This window comes from Salarias fasciatus, unplaced genomic scaffold (genome assembly GCF_902148845.1).
Source record: "Salarias fasciatus unplaced genomic scaffold, fSalaFa1.1, whole genome shotgun sequence".
Taxonomy (NCBI): domain Eukaryota; kingdom Metazoa; phylum Chordata; class Actinopteri; order Blenniiformes; family Blenniidae; genus Salarias; species Salarias fasciatus.
The window spans coordinates 901,871-916,602 of NW_021941377.1; the positions used below are offsets into that span (position 1 = coordinate 901,871).

Here is a 14,732-nt window from a genome sequence, read left to right on the forward strand (position 1 = left end):
ATGCCTCTACTACAGATGAGAGAAACCCTGAGCAGACCTGATACCCTGACCATCATCCACCATAACACTGAGGGATTACCGGCTCACATCAATGACATCAAGAGCCACCATGAAATGTGTTTGGCTGACATCTTGTGTCTCACTGAAACCCATTTGCAGGGCTCCTTTGTTGCTGACAGTCTTCAGTTACCAGGCTACAACCTGTTCAGACGTAACAGACACCTGTCCTACAGCAACTTCCCTCAGATTGCCAGCAGAGGTGGTGGAGGAGTAGCCATCTATGTGAGAAACCACATCCAAGCTCGAGAGAAGCAGTATCTGCTGAATGTCACTGATCTTGAGTTTGTGGCCTTGAAGCTTGATGCTCCAGTGAGTGCTATCATCGCAGCAGTGTACAGACCTCCTAACTATGACGTGACTTCTTTCCTGGCTAATCTCAGCAGCCTTCTGGACTCTCTGGAGATTCTGGACTGTCAGCCCATCATTGTCTGTGGAGACTTTAATGAAAACCTTTCATCCACAGCCAAGAAGCCCATTCTAGAGCTGTTTCAGACCAGAGGTTATGCTCAACTCATCACTGCTTCCACCACAGAGAAGAACACACTGCTGGACCTGATTTTCATTTCACAGCCCGACCACTGGGTCCAGTCTGGCGTCCTGAGATCATATCACAGCTATCATGATCCTGTTTACTGTGTCCTAACTTTCAGCAACGTGTGAAGCAGAGCAAGACTTCGGATGTCATTTTTCTTCATTTCATTCAGTAACCTGATCAGTGTTCTAATCATTTATTGTTTTCCATTAAGACTGTAGGTGCCTGATGAGGTAAGGCCTTTGTTAACAGAACTGAATCATGCACAACCTTTTTTTTATTGTTTCAATCATGTTTGACAGCATATGAATGAGGTAAGGTATGTGAAAGCCATCATGCTCCTCTTGAAGTGATCAATGAATTGAATGCCTTCAGTGTGAATAACAGGTTTCTGATTTTTCACTGTCATGTTTGACCATCCAAAATTGAGGCAACAATGTTATTTAATAATTTTTTTTAAATTGATTAATGAATTGAGATCCCCACTTTCTGACATCATGTGAATCTAATCTGTAAATGTCTAAAATAATCCTGTAATCATGTTAAAGTGATTATTGCATTGATATCCCTCCCTTCCTAATTGATTATAGATAAATCTAATGTTTGAAGACTAAAACTCTGTTGGCCTGTGCATTCATCATGTGGGTGGGTCTGGGTCAGGGTTGGTGAATGCACAGGCCACAACACTCTTCTGGGTCAGAGCTTCATTCAGTCACATGCTCTGTGGTGTAACTAACACCTGCCCAGTAGTTTGAATCCTTCTTCAGTCCCCTTTGAGGACTGGAGCTGGACAACCTCCAGACTGTCCACTGTGGGGTCCTCTGAGTCACCTGTCTGAGCCATCTCCAATAGTGCCTGTCAGATTCACCTGTCAGGTCCTGCAGAGCATCACAGTGTCTTTAGTCCCAGCATGTCCATCAGCCATGAAGCAGTCATCAGTGCTGGACATGAAAGAGACATGTGAGACGGGACGGCGCGGCGCCTGCCGGCCTTGATTCTGCATTGAGAGCAGAAGACGTCCAGCTGGTCTGAGGACACTGCTGGGATCATCTCAGCTGCATCGTGTCCAGACCAGACGTCCTCCAGTCAGTCCCCATGTGTCCTCTCAGCAGAGCTGCAGGTACTTCACCAGTATTGAAACATGCAGTGAGATTGTTCCCACTTGTCTCATGAATCCTCACTCATCTGTCCTCTGTCCGTCCTGCCTTGTTGTCTGCAGACACTCTGACTGAACCAAGAGGAACAAACTTCAGCTCCAGTCCTGACGTGGGCCTGCACTGCAGCGTCTCGAGGTATTTCATGGACTTGTTGAAGGTGGAACCTCTGAATGTGTCTTGTTCTCCCACTAACATCCACCTTCTGTCAGCAGGATGGAGTGTTTCCCTCTGCCCTCCACCTTCACCTCAGAGGAGCCTCCATGCTGACGGCCTCACTGTGGAGCTGCTGCTGCAAGTCTCTCCTCATCAAAGTGACGGGACTCTGCAGTGCTGATGAAGAGGAGGACTGATTCCTGTTTCCTCCATCATGAACAGCTCAACCACACAGCAGGGTTCCGTCTGGGTCTCCTGTTCTCTCTGCCTCTCCCACAACATGGACAAGAACTGTGAGAGCAGCAGCCGTCCAGCCAAGGACAGAACAAGCTTCATCTGGAGGAAACAGCTGGTCTGAGCTGCTGGACATTTTGGAACTCAGTCTGGAGGTTGTGAGTTCAATTCCTGTCTCCCACTGTCTGCATGTCGAAGTGTCCTTGGGGAAGACACTGAACCCTGAATTGCCCCCACTGTTTTACGTCGCTTTGGACAAAAGTGTCTAAGTAAAATTGTGTGAAAAAAGTCTGACTCTTGAAGGACTCAGAAGAGGAAAGCTGTCCTGACTCATTGATCTGGGAGGTACGACGAGCCTCTACTGCATGTTCTTCTTTGTCCGTGAAGCCCAACCGGAAAAGCAGAAAGCCGCCACCTCTGAGCCTGGTTCTGCAAAGGTTTCTTCCTGTTAACAGGGAGTTTTTCCTTTCCACAGTCGCTGATGCTTGCTCATGTGGATCTGTTGGGTTTCAGTTCTGTTTTTTGTCTCTTAAAACAAGACAAATGGACACAATTTTGTTCTTTTATTCATTGCAATGTCAAACTGAGCGCTGGTGAACACTAAATATATTCTATTTTCTGTTGTGAATGTTTAAGTTTTGATCTTGTTGAACATTTAATAAAATGTGTCTTTACTTCAACATTGCTGCCTTTTTTTTAGGCGTATCCAAAATTATTCAGCCTTTAACTCTGTTTTAACAAGACATTATATGAAATTACTTTTATATCAGTTTAACTTTGATTAAATACTTCACATTCAAACTTTTAATACAGAACTTTATGATGCTTCTTTAACCTCTACAGCGTCAAACTTTTGTACTTTTGTAAACTTTTTCAGTTTCTCAACTTTTAAACTGTTTTAGGTTTTTCGAAAAATTTTCAACCTTTTTCAGCATTTTTCATGTCTTTCTAACTTTCAGCTTTTTCAAAATTTGATAACTATATTTTTTTCAACTTTGTTTCAGCTTTTTTTTTTTTAGATTTTTTAATATTTTCCAACTTAAGTATTTTTAAACCTTTTTAAGTTTTTTTTTTTACTTTTTTTTTAAAACTGTTTTTCAGGTCTTTCTAACTTCGTCAACTTTTTCAACCTTTTGCAAGTTTTACAACCTTCAGGTTTTTTTTTAACTTTATCAGGTTTTTTAAGATTTCCTCAACTTTTTTCAGGTTTTTTCAATTTTTTTCAACCTTTAACAAAGTTTTTCAACTTTTTGCAGCGTTTACAAACTTGTCCAACGTTTTTGAACTCTTTCAACTTTTTGCAGTGTTTTCAAACTTTTTCAATGTTTTTCAACTTTTTGCAGTGTTTTCAACCTTTTCCCACCTATTTCAACCTTTTTCAAATTTTTCAACTTTTTGCAGCGTTTTCAACCTTTTTCAACCATTTTCAACTTTATTTCAGGGTTTTTCACCTTTTCTTATTGAGCTTTTTCTGCATTACAGTTTAACATTTTCAGCTCAGCATTCACACTTGCAGTTTCTTCAGGAACTGCAAATTTTTTCTAGTATTATTCTGTATTCTTCCCCTGTTTTTTGACGCTTAACTCCTCCTACAGTTTTTGTCCGATTTGAACCATTCAAGTATCAAAATGTTCAGCTTTTTAAGGACATGGGTGCTATGTTCTAGATTTTTAAAACCTTTTAAACTTTTTAAAATATTTCAACTTTTGTGCAACTTTTTGCCCCATGTTAACGGATGGAGATTTTTTCAAACTTTGAAACCCTTTAACTCCTTCAAATCTTAACCGATTTTAACCATTCAACTTTTAAACTATTCAACTTTTTAAACCCTTTCTTCAACCTTTTTAAACTTTTTAAACTTTTTTAAACTTTTTGAAATATTTCAACTTTTTAAAATTATTTTTAACATTGAAGTGGATGGAAAACCCCTTCAACTGACCTTTCAACTCCTTCAACTTTGAACCCTTAAAACTTTGTCATACTTTCACATTGAAAAGTCATTTAACTTTTAAAACGTAGGCATTTTTGTCCTCTATTCAGGTATGTAATGTCATTGCACGATCTTTCACCAAATTTAAACTGTGAGCCTTCAAGTACGGAGAGAATTTCAGCCGTTTTTGGAGTTTACAATGGGTGTGTATTGGAAAAGCTAGAGTGGGAGAAAGGAATTTAGAGTGCGGGAGGCTCTGAATTTTAACAAAAAAAAAAATTATTTTCTCGTCCGTACAGCCACATTTCTGGCTCAATCTGCACAATAACCCCTCAAAACGTAGGAATTTTTCTTGCGACCCGTACAATTGAGTCACTTTGTCTCTATCTCAAACGGTTCTCTCTCCAGATGCATTTGTTTGAGGAGAGTGCAGAATTTTTTCCCATCCACTCCAATGCATTTTGGAGACGCCTGAATCCAAAACTTCACTCGTGTTCGCACAATCGCCGTGGCTGAATGGATGATCCTACAGACATGATTCCTGCACCATTAAATTCATGAAAGGCTTCTGAATCTGACTGTGTGAAAATCTTTTTCAATTTCACCTCTGGGTTCTCCAGGCACGACATTTTCTCAACCATGCGCACTCCATTAAAAAGTGCTGATTCACTGTCATGGCTGCTGTGCAGCTGGTCTCCATTGCAACAGACACACCTGTTGTGCTGCTGCGGCTTGATTAGTCTGGATTTTTCCATTAAGACTGGAGCTCTATTGATCCTCTGTTACTCTGACACTGACTCCACTGCTCCTTTTACCTCTATCAATTTTTTTAAGTTGTTGCAGTGTTATCAACCTTTTTCAAACTTTGTCAACTTTTTGCAGTGTTTTCAAGCTTTTTCAACTTTTTTCAACCTTTTTCAACTTTTTGCAGTGTTTTTAACCTTTTTCAAACTTTTTCAACTTTTTGCAGTGTTTTCAACCTTTTTCAGCTTTTTTCAACCATTTCAACTTTTTGCAGTGTTTTCAACCTTTTTCAACTTTTTTCAGCCCTTTTCAAGTTTTTGCAGTGTTTTGAAAATGTTTCAACCTTTTCAACTTTTTTTTAACCTTTTTCAACTTTTTGCAGTTTTCAAACTTTTTCAAACTTTTTCAACTTTTTTTAAACGTTTTTGACTTTTTGCAGTGTTTTCAGCCTTTTTCAACATTTTTCAACTTTTTGCAGTGTTTTCAACCTTTTTCAACCATTTTCAACTTTTTGCAGTGTTTTCAACCTTTTTCAACATTTTTCAACGTTTTGCAGTGTTTTCAACCTTTTTCAAAATTTTTCAACCTTTTTCAACTTTTTTCAACCCTTTTCAAATTTTTGCAGTGTTTTCAACATTTCTCAACCTTTTTCAACTTTTTGCAGTGTTTTCAACCGTTTTCAACATTTTTCAACTTTTTGCAGTGTTTTCAACCTCTTTCAACTGTTTTCAACTTTTTTCAACCCTTTTCAACTTTTTTCAATCCTTTTCAACTTTTTTTTAACCTTTTTCAACTTTTTGCAGTGTTTTCAAACTTTTTCAACTTTTTTTAAACTTTTTCAACTTTTTGCAGTGTTTTCAATCTTTTTCAACATTTTTCAACGTTTGCAGTGTTTTCAACCTTTTTCAAAATTTTTCAACCTTTTTCAACTTTTTTCAACCCTTTTCAACTTTTTGCAGTGTTTTCAACCTTTTTCAACATTTTTCAACTTTTTGCAGTGTTTTCAAACTTTTTCAACTTTTTGCAGCGTTTTTCTACCTTTTTCAACCTTTTTCAACTTTATTTCAGGGTTTTTCACCTTTTCTTATTCAGTTTTTCTGCATTACAGTTTAACATTTTCAGCTCAGCATTCACACTTGCAGTTTCTTCAGGAACTGCAAATTTTTTCTAGTTCTTCTTCTTCTGACTTCTTCCGCCGATTTTTGACGCTTAACTACTCCTCCAAATTTTGTCCGATTTGGACCATTCAGATATCAAATTGTGCAGCTTTTTAAGGACTTGGGTGCTATGTTCTAACTTTTTAAAATCTTTTAAACTTTTTGAAATATTTCAACTTTTGTGCAACTTTTTGCCCCATGTTAACGGATGGAGATTTTTTCAAACTTTGGAACCTTATAACTTCCTCAAATCTTAACCGATTTTAACCATTCAACTTTTAAAATATTCAACTTTTTAAGCCCTTTCTTAAACCTTTTTAAACTTTTTAAACTTTTTTAAACTTTTTGAAATATTTCAACTTTTTAGAATTATTTTTAACATTGAAGTGGATGGGAAAACCCTTCAACTGACCTTTCAACTCCTTCAACTTTCAACCCTAACTACTTTGTCATACTTTCACATAGACAAGTCATTTTACTTTTAAAATGTAGGCATTTTTGTCCTCTATTCAGGTATGTAACATCATTTCAAGATCTTTTACCATATTTAAACTGTGAGCCTTTAAGTATGGAGAGAATTTCAGCCGTTTTTGAAGTTTATAATGGGTGTGTATTGGAAAAGCTAGAGTGGGAGAATCAAATTTAGAGTGTGGGAGGCTCTGAATTTTAACCAAAAAAAAAATTCTTTTCTCGTCCGTACGGCCACATTTCTGGCTCAATCTGCACAATAACCCCTCAAAACGTAGGAATTTTTCTTGTGACCCGTACAATTGAGTCACTTTGTCTCTATCTCAAACGGTTCTCTCCCCAGAGGCATTTGTTTGAGGAGAGTGCAGAATTTTCTCCCATCCGCTCCAATGCATTTTCGAGACGCCTGAATCCAAAATTCACTCGTGTTCGCACAATCGGTATGGCTGAATGGATGATCCTACAGACATGATTCCTGCACCATTAAATTCATGAAAGGCTTCTGAATCTGACTGTGTGAAAATCTTTTTCAATTTCACATCTTGGTCCCCGAGAAATGCCATTTCTTCAACCATGCACACTTCATTAAAAAGTGCTGATTCACTGTCATGGCTGCTGTGCAGCTGGTCTCCATTGCAACAGACACACCTGTTGTGCTGACAGCTGCTTGATTAGTCTGGAACTTTCCATTAAGACTGGAGCTCTATTGATCCTCTGTTACTCTGACACTGACTCTACTGCTCCTTCTATCTATATCAACTTTTTCAACTTTTTGCAGTGTTTTCAACCTTTTTCAAACTTTTTCAACTTTTTGCAGTGTTTTCAACCTTTTTCAACTTTTTTCAACCCTTTTCAACTTTTTGCAGTGTTTTCAACCTTTTTCAACTTTTTTCAACCCTTTTCAACTTTTTGCAGTGTTTTCAAACTTTTTTAACCTTTTCAACTTTTTTTAACCTTTTTCAACTTTTTGCAGTGTTTTCAAACTTTTTCAAACTTTTTCAACTTTTTTAAAACTTTTTCAACTTTTTGCAGTGTTTTCAACCTTTTTCAACATTTTCAAGTTTTTTTTCAGTGTTTTCAACCTTTTTTTAACTTTTTCAACTTTTTGCAGTGTTTTCAACCTTTTTCAACATTTTTCAACTTTTTGCAGTGTGTTCAACCTTTTCTAACCATTTTCAACTTTTTGCAGTGTTTTCAAAAATTTTCAACCCTTTTCAACTTTCTTCAACCCTTTTCAACTTTTTGCAGTTTTTTCAACCTTTTTCAACATTTTTCAACTTTTTGCAGTGTTTTCAACCTTTTTCAACCTTTTTCAACTTTTTTCAACCCTTTTCAACTTTTTGCAGTGTTTTAAACTTTTTTCAACCTTTTTCAACTTTTTGCAGGCTTTTTCTCCCTTTTTCAACCTTTTTCAACTTTATTTCAGGGTTTTTCACCTTTTCTTATTCAGTTTTTCTGCATTACAGTTTAACATTTTCAGCTCAGCATTCACACTTGCAGTTTCTTCAGGAACTGCAAATTTTTTCTAGTTTGTTTTAATATTAATCATTTTTGGGTTTATGTTGTTTATTTTTACATCATAATTTGACTTTTTTTATTAATATTTGTTTCATTATTTACTTATGTGTATTTTTTTTGTATTTTTTATGTTTTAAATCAATTTTAGATTTTTTTTTTATTTATTATTTTTAGGTTTTCTAATATTATTTATTTATTTATTTATTTATTTATCACTCTTTTTGTATTTATTACATTTGTATTTTTTGTCATACATTTTATATGTTCATATCTTTGGTTTCATTTTAATTTGATCTTATTTATTATTATTTACTGTTATTATTTGGGTTTTTTTCAGATTTGATTTATTTTTAAATTTGACCCTTTTTATATATAGTTTTCATTGCTTGTATTTGTTTTAATATTAGTCATTTTTGGGTTTATGTCGTTTATTTTTACATCATAATTTGACTTTTTTTTTATTAATATTTCTTTAATTATTTACTGATTATGTGTATATATTTTTTGTATTTTATGTTTTAAGTCAATTTTAGATTTTTTTTAATTCATTATTTTTAGGTTTTCTAATTTTATTTATTTATTTATTTATTTATCATTCTTTTTGTATTTATTTGTGGGTATTTTTTTTAATTACCAACAACATTCTTGATGTAATTTTTTATTTTATCTGATTTTTTTTTTTTCTCCTTTCTTTATTATTATTTTTGCTGTTATTTCCCACACACACACACACACACACACACACACACTACCTCCTGGGTGTGTGTGTCCAGGTGCAGGCCGTTGCGGCGGCCCAGCTTCACCAGGCGCTCCAGGAAGCGCCGCGACTCGGCGGAGAGAGGCTGCAGGAGGTGCGGCTTCTCCTGGAGGAGGAGGGGGGGAGTTAACGCGGCAACCAATCACAATTCAGCACTGAAAGAACGGGCTGACCGCCTCCCTTAATTTTCCCCTTAACTCAATCATGCATTTCTGTAGTATTTAAATTAATATTTTCCTGAAAATTTTAATTGTTTCCCCTAATATTTTAATTTATCTTATTTACATTAATGTTAATCTTAACATTTCATTTAATATTTAAATTAATATTCATTTTAAAACTCATATTAATGCTAATCTTGATATTTAAGCATTTCCTTAATATTTAAATTAATAATGCCCTAAATAGCAAAACTAATATTGCCTCAATATTTAAATTAATGTTTATCTTAATATTTAAATAAATGTCAATCTTAATATGTAAATTTATTTTTCAAATATTAAAACTAATATTCCAGTAAAATTTTAATTAATATTTCCCTTATTATTTAAATTACAGCTTTCCTTAATATTTAAGTGAGTATTCCCCTTAATATTTGAGTTAATATTCCCCTAAGCATTTAAATTAATATTTTGTTAATATTTAAATTAATGTTTCCCTTAATTACATTAATATTTATCTTACTGTTTAAATTAATGTTAATCTTAATATTTAAATTAATATGTATCTTAATATTTTTATTAATCATTCAATTAATAATCCCCTTAATATTTAAATTATTTTTCCCCTTATTATTTAAGTTAATATTTCCCTAAATTTTTGATTAATATTTTGTTAATATTTAAATTTATGTTTCCCTTAATAATTACATTAATACTTTTCTTAATGTTTAAATTAATGTTTATCTTAATATTTAAGTTAATATTTCCTTTAATATTTAAATTAATATTTCCTTTAATATTTTTAATTAACATTTCAATTAATAATTCCTTAATATTCATATTAACATTTAAATTAATGTTTCCCTTAGACTGTATTAATATATTGTTTCCCTAAACTTCCTCCCTTAATGTTTCCCTTCAGACGGCGGGGTCAGGTTGGGGTCAGGTCGGGTCACGTCGGGGTCACGGCGGGGGTCACCTGCAGGGCCACCACCCTCCGGTAGACGTCGCTCCTCATGCTCATCTCCACGTCGAACTCGGACAGCGCCTTGTCGGCCTCGGTGCTGGCGGCCCGCACCGCCCGGCTGGGCGACACGTGCTGCGGGAAGTCCAGCATGTTCCTGTTCACTGGGGGGGGGCGGGGCCGGGGGAGGGGGAGAGGGGGCGGAGACACAGCCGGCAGAAATGTCAGTAAAAACATCACAACGCTAAGTGTCGCTATGGTAACTGTTGCTATTCTCGTCAAATGCCACAATGCTAACTGATGCTATGCTAGCTGATGCTATGCTTGTCAAACATCAGGATGCTAACTGTTGCTATGCTGACTGTTGCTATGGTAACTGTTTCTATGGTAACTGTTGCTATGCTAGTCAAACATCAGGATGCTAACTGTTGCTATCTTAACGGTTGCTATGGTAACTGTTGCTATGCTAGTCAAACATCAGGATGCCAACTGTTGCTATGCTGACTGTTGCTATGCTAACTGTTTCTATGGTAACTGTTGCTATGCTAGTCAAACATATGGATGCTAACTGTTGCTATCTTAACGGTTGCTATGGTAATTGTTACTATGCTAGTGAAACACAGGATGCCAACTGTTGCTATGCTAACTGTTTCTATGCTAAGCGTTGCTATGCTAACTGTTTCTATGGTAACTGTTGCTATGCTAGTCAATCACAATGCTAAATAATGCTATGCTAACTGTTGCTATGCTAGCTGTTGCTATGCTAGTCAAACATCAGGATGTTAACTGTTGCTATCTTAAATGTTGTTATGGTAACTGTTGCTATGCTAGTCAAACACAGGATGCCAACTGTTGCTATGCTAGTCAAATGCCACAATGCTAACTGATGCTATGCTAGCCGTTGCTATGCTAGTCAAACATCAGGATGCCAACTGTTGCTATGCTGACTGTTGCTATGCTAACTGTTTCTATGGTAACTGTTGCTATGCTAGTCCAACATCAGGATGCTAACTGTTGCTATCTTGACTGTTGCTAAGGTAACTGTTGCTGTGCTAGTCAAACATCAGGATGCTAACTGTTGCTATCTTAACGGTTGCTATGGTAACTGTTGCTATGCTAGTCAAACACAGGATGCCAACTGTTGCTATGCTGACTGTTGCTATGCTAACTGTTTCTATGCTAAGTGTTGCTATGCTAACTGTTTCTATGGTAAGTGTTGCTATGCTAGTCAATCACAATGCTAACTAATGCTATGCTAACTGTTGCTATGCTAGCTGTTGCTATGCTAGTCAAACATCAGGATGCTAACTGTTGCTATCTTAACTGTTGCTATGGTAACTGTTGCTATGCTAGTCAATCACAATGCTAACTAATGCTATGCTAACTGTTGCTATGCTAGCTGTAGCTATGTATGCTAGTCAAACATCAGGATGCTAACTGTTGCTATCTTAACTGTTGCTATGGTAACTGTTGCTATTCTAGTCAAACACAGGATGCCAACTGTTGCTATGCTAACTGTTGCTATGCTAGTCAAACATCAGGATGCTAACTGTTGCTATGCTAACTGTTGCTATGCCAGTCAAACATCAGGATGGTAACTGTCGTAATGCTAACTGTTGCTATGCTAACTGTTTCTATGCTAGTCAAACACCGTGATGCTAACTAATGCTATGCTAGTCAAATATGACAATGCTAACTGATGCTATGTTAACTGTTGCTACACCAGTCAATTGCAAGCTAACTAATTCTATGCTAACTGTCGCTATGGTAACTGTTGCTATGCTAGTCAACCACAATGCTAACTAATGCTATGCTAACTGCTGCTATGCTAGCTGTAGCTATGCTAGTCAAACATCAGGATGCTAACTGTTGCTATCTTAACTGTTGCTATGGTAACTGTTGCTATGCTAGTCAAACACAGGATGCCAACTGTTGCTATGCTAACTGTTGCTATGCTAGTCAAACATCAGGATGCTAACTGTTGCTATGGTAACTGTTGCTATGCCAGTCAAACATCAGGATGGTAACTGTCGTAATGCTAACTGTTTCTATGCTAACTGTTTCTATGCTAGTCAAACACCGTGATGCTAACTAATGCTATGCTAGTCAAATATGACAATGCTAACTGATGCTATGTTAACTGTTGCTACACCAGTCAATTGCAAGCTAACTAATGCTATGCTAACTGTCGCTATGGTAACTGTTGCTATGCTAGTCAACCACGATGCTAACTAATGCTATTCTACCTGTTGCTATGCTACCTGTTGCTATGCTAGTCAATCACAATGCTAACTGTTGTTATGCTGACTTTTGCTATGCTAAGTGTTGCTATGCTAACTGTTTCTATGGTAACTGTTGCTATGCTAGTCAATCACAATGCTAACTAATGCTATGCTAACTGTTGCTATGGTAACTGTTGCTATGCTAGTCAAAAGCCAAAAAGCTAAGTGAGGTCACGCTAACTGTTGCTATGCTAGTCAAACATCACAATTCTAACTAATGTTATGCTAACTGTTGCTATGCTCGTCAAACATCACAACGCTAACTGATGCTAAGCTAACTGTTGCTATAGTAGTAAAAGATTAAGAAGGTAAGTAATGCTATGCTAGCTGATGCTATGCCTGACAAACATCACAATGCTAACTAATGCTATGCTAGTGAAACACCAGTATGCTAGCAAATGATTTGCTCACTGTGGAGCTATGCTAGTTCAATATCACTATGCTAAATGATGCTATGCTAATCCTTGCTATACCAGTCAAATTTCACTATGCTAACTAATGCTATGCTAAGTGGAACGATGCAAGTCAAATTTCACTGTTAGCTAATGCTATGCTAACTGTTGCTATACCAGTCAAACATTCAGATGCTAACTAATGCTATGCTAACTTTTAGTATGCTAGTAAAACATCATGTCAATACTATGCTAACTGTTGCTATGCCAATCAAATGCCACTATGCTAACTGCCGCTATGCTAACTATAGAGCTATGCTAGTTAAATGTAACTATGCTAACTGTTGCTACGCTAGTAAAATGTCAGTTAGCTAATGCTAAGCTAACTGTGGAGCTATGCCGTTTCAATGCCAGTTAAATGTCACTATGCTAACTGATGCTATGTTAACACTTGCTATGTCAGTCAAATGTCACGATGCTAACTGTTGCTATGCAAACTGCGTGGCTAAGCTAGCCATATGTCACTATTCTTACTGACAACATGCTAGCTCTATGTCGCTATGCTAACTGTTGCTATGCAAACTGTGTGGCTAAGCTAGCCATATGTCACTATTCTTACTGACAACATGCTAGCTCTATGTCGCTATGCTAACTGTTGCTATGGTAAATGTGTAGGTGCGCTAGCCACATTTGGCTATGCTAACTTATGATATGCTAGCAGTTGCTGTAATAATTGTGGAGCTAAGCTAACTGTACATTGCCATGCTAACAATGGTGAATCCCTATGCTAACTCCATCTTCCTATGCTAGCTAAACATGCTAGCTACGCCTCATTGTGTGCATCAGCAATGGCCTATTAGCGAATTAGCTTTAGCATCAGTCATGAGGCTGACTGAGCCGTCACTGGAGGATAGGCCACGCCCCCTTTTATGTTGTTTTTGCTAGCGTTAGCGCTAGCGTCAGCGCCTCCTTTGACGGCCGAGGTTTTTGTTTTTGTTTTCTTTTTCCGCCGACTCGGCTCCGGTTTCCGCCGACGCGGCGCTTTCCCGCTAATCCAGGGCACAATCCAGAAATCCACGCCGCGCCCGAACGCACCGCAGTATTTCCCACTGTCCCTGAAGGCAACATTGTTCATATCTATTGATTAATTTTATGTTTTCTTTTTATTTTCACAATTTTGAATGTCATATTTTCAATGGTGGAATTCTTCCAATACATTCCGTTAATTTATTAAAATTTTTTACCTTTATAGTTATTATAAAAATGGATGTCTTTTATTTTGAAATTCATTATTATATTCTTTATTTAATTGGCCGGATTTCAATTGTTGAGCTATTTTTTTAATTTCTAAATTTAGAGGAATATTAATTAAAACTAGACAAAATAATTTAATACAATTGTATATAATGTACAATAAATTATACTCCATTATTACTATTATTATTATGATTAGTTAAAAAAATTATATATATATATATATATATATATATATATATATATATATATATATATATATATATTAAATTTATTATTGTTGATATTTATGTCTATTATTTTTTTATGATGTTTTTCAAAAACAAAAAAATCATTTCAGTCAATCCCTTCTTTCCTGGGCATTTATTTATTTTTTTAAATACGAGAAAAACTACTGAATTTAAATATTAAACAACTTAAATAATCATTTCTCATTTTAATTAAATATTTCAGATTTTTTTTTCTATCATGTGATTTTTCTCTGGATAAAAAAAAATTTGATGAAATATTAAAAAAATATTGTCACTTAATTTGGATATTTTCAGTTCAGAAAGGCAAGTAGAAATCATTATTACAGAAAGTAGAACATTTATCATTATATTTTTTAAAATTATTTATTGATTTATTTTTATTTATTTATTGTTTAATATAAAAATGTGTATATTAATAATAATAATAATAATAATAATAATAACAATAACAATAATATCAACAATAGAAGTTGAAAAAAAACATTTTGATTTCAAAAATTTTTTAAATAAAAAATATAAATTTGACTAATTTGCAAATTAGATACGAAAAATAAAAAAAAAGAAAAAAAATATACTTTTCAAAAATAAAAAAGCTTTACAATTTGTTTTAAAGAAATTAGAAAATTTGAGAAAATGCAAAATTAAAAAATTATTTATTCAATTCAGCGACATGTTGATTGATTTAATGTGATCGTTTATTGATGTAAATAATTATTAA

At 35.4% G+C, this 14,732-nt stretch overlaps 1 protein-coding gene and 1 long non-coding RNA gene across 2 annotated transcripts in view; one reads left to right on the top strand and one right to left on the bottom strand.

Moving 5' to 3' along the window:
• The window catches only part of LOC115385263 (thimet oligopeptidase), a 55,067-nt gene that overhangs the window by 38,429 nt on the left and 1,906 nt on the right, over positions 1–14,732 (bottom strand). The window contains exons 3-4 of the mRNA XM_030087236.1: positions 9,851–9,999; positions 8,706–8,816 (exon numbers count right to left, since the gene is read on the bottom strand). Coding sequence (XP_029943096.1) covers positions 8,706–8,816; positions 9,851–9,999 — 260 coding nt within the window. The remainder of the gene's footprint in view (positions 1–8,705; positions 8,817–9,850; positions 10,000–14,732) is intronic.
• On the top strand, positions 1,225–2,772 carry LOC115385264 (uncharacterized). The gene is made up of 3 exons (XR_003931107.1): positions 1,225–1,712; positions 1,812–1,884; positions 1,962–2,772. It is a non-coding gene; the product is annotated as an uncharacterized LOC115385264 (long non-coding RNA).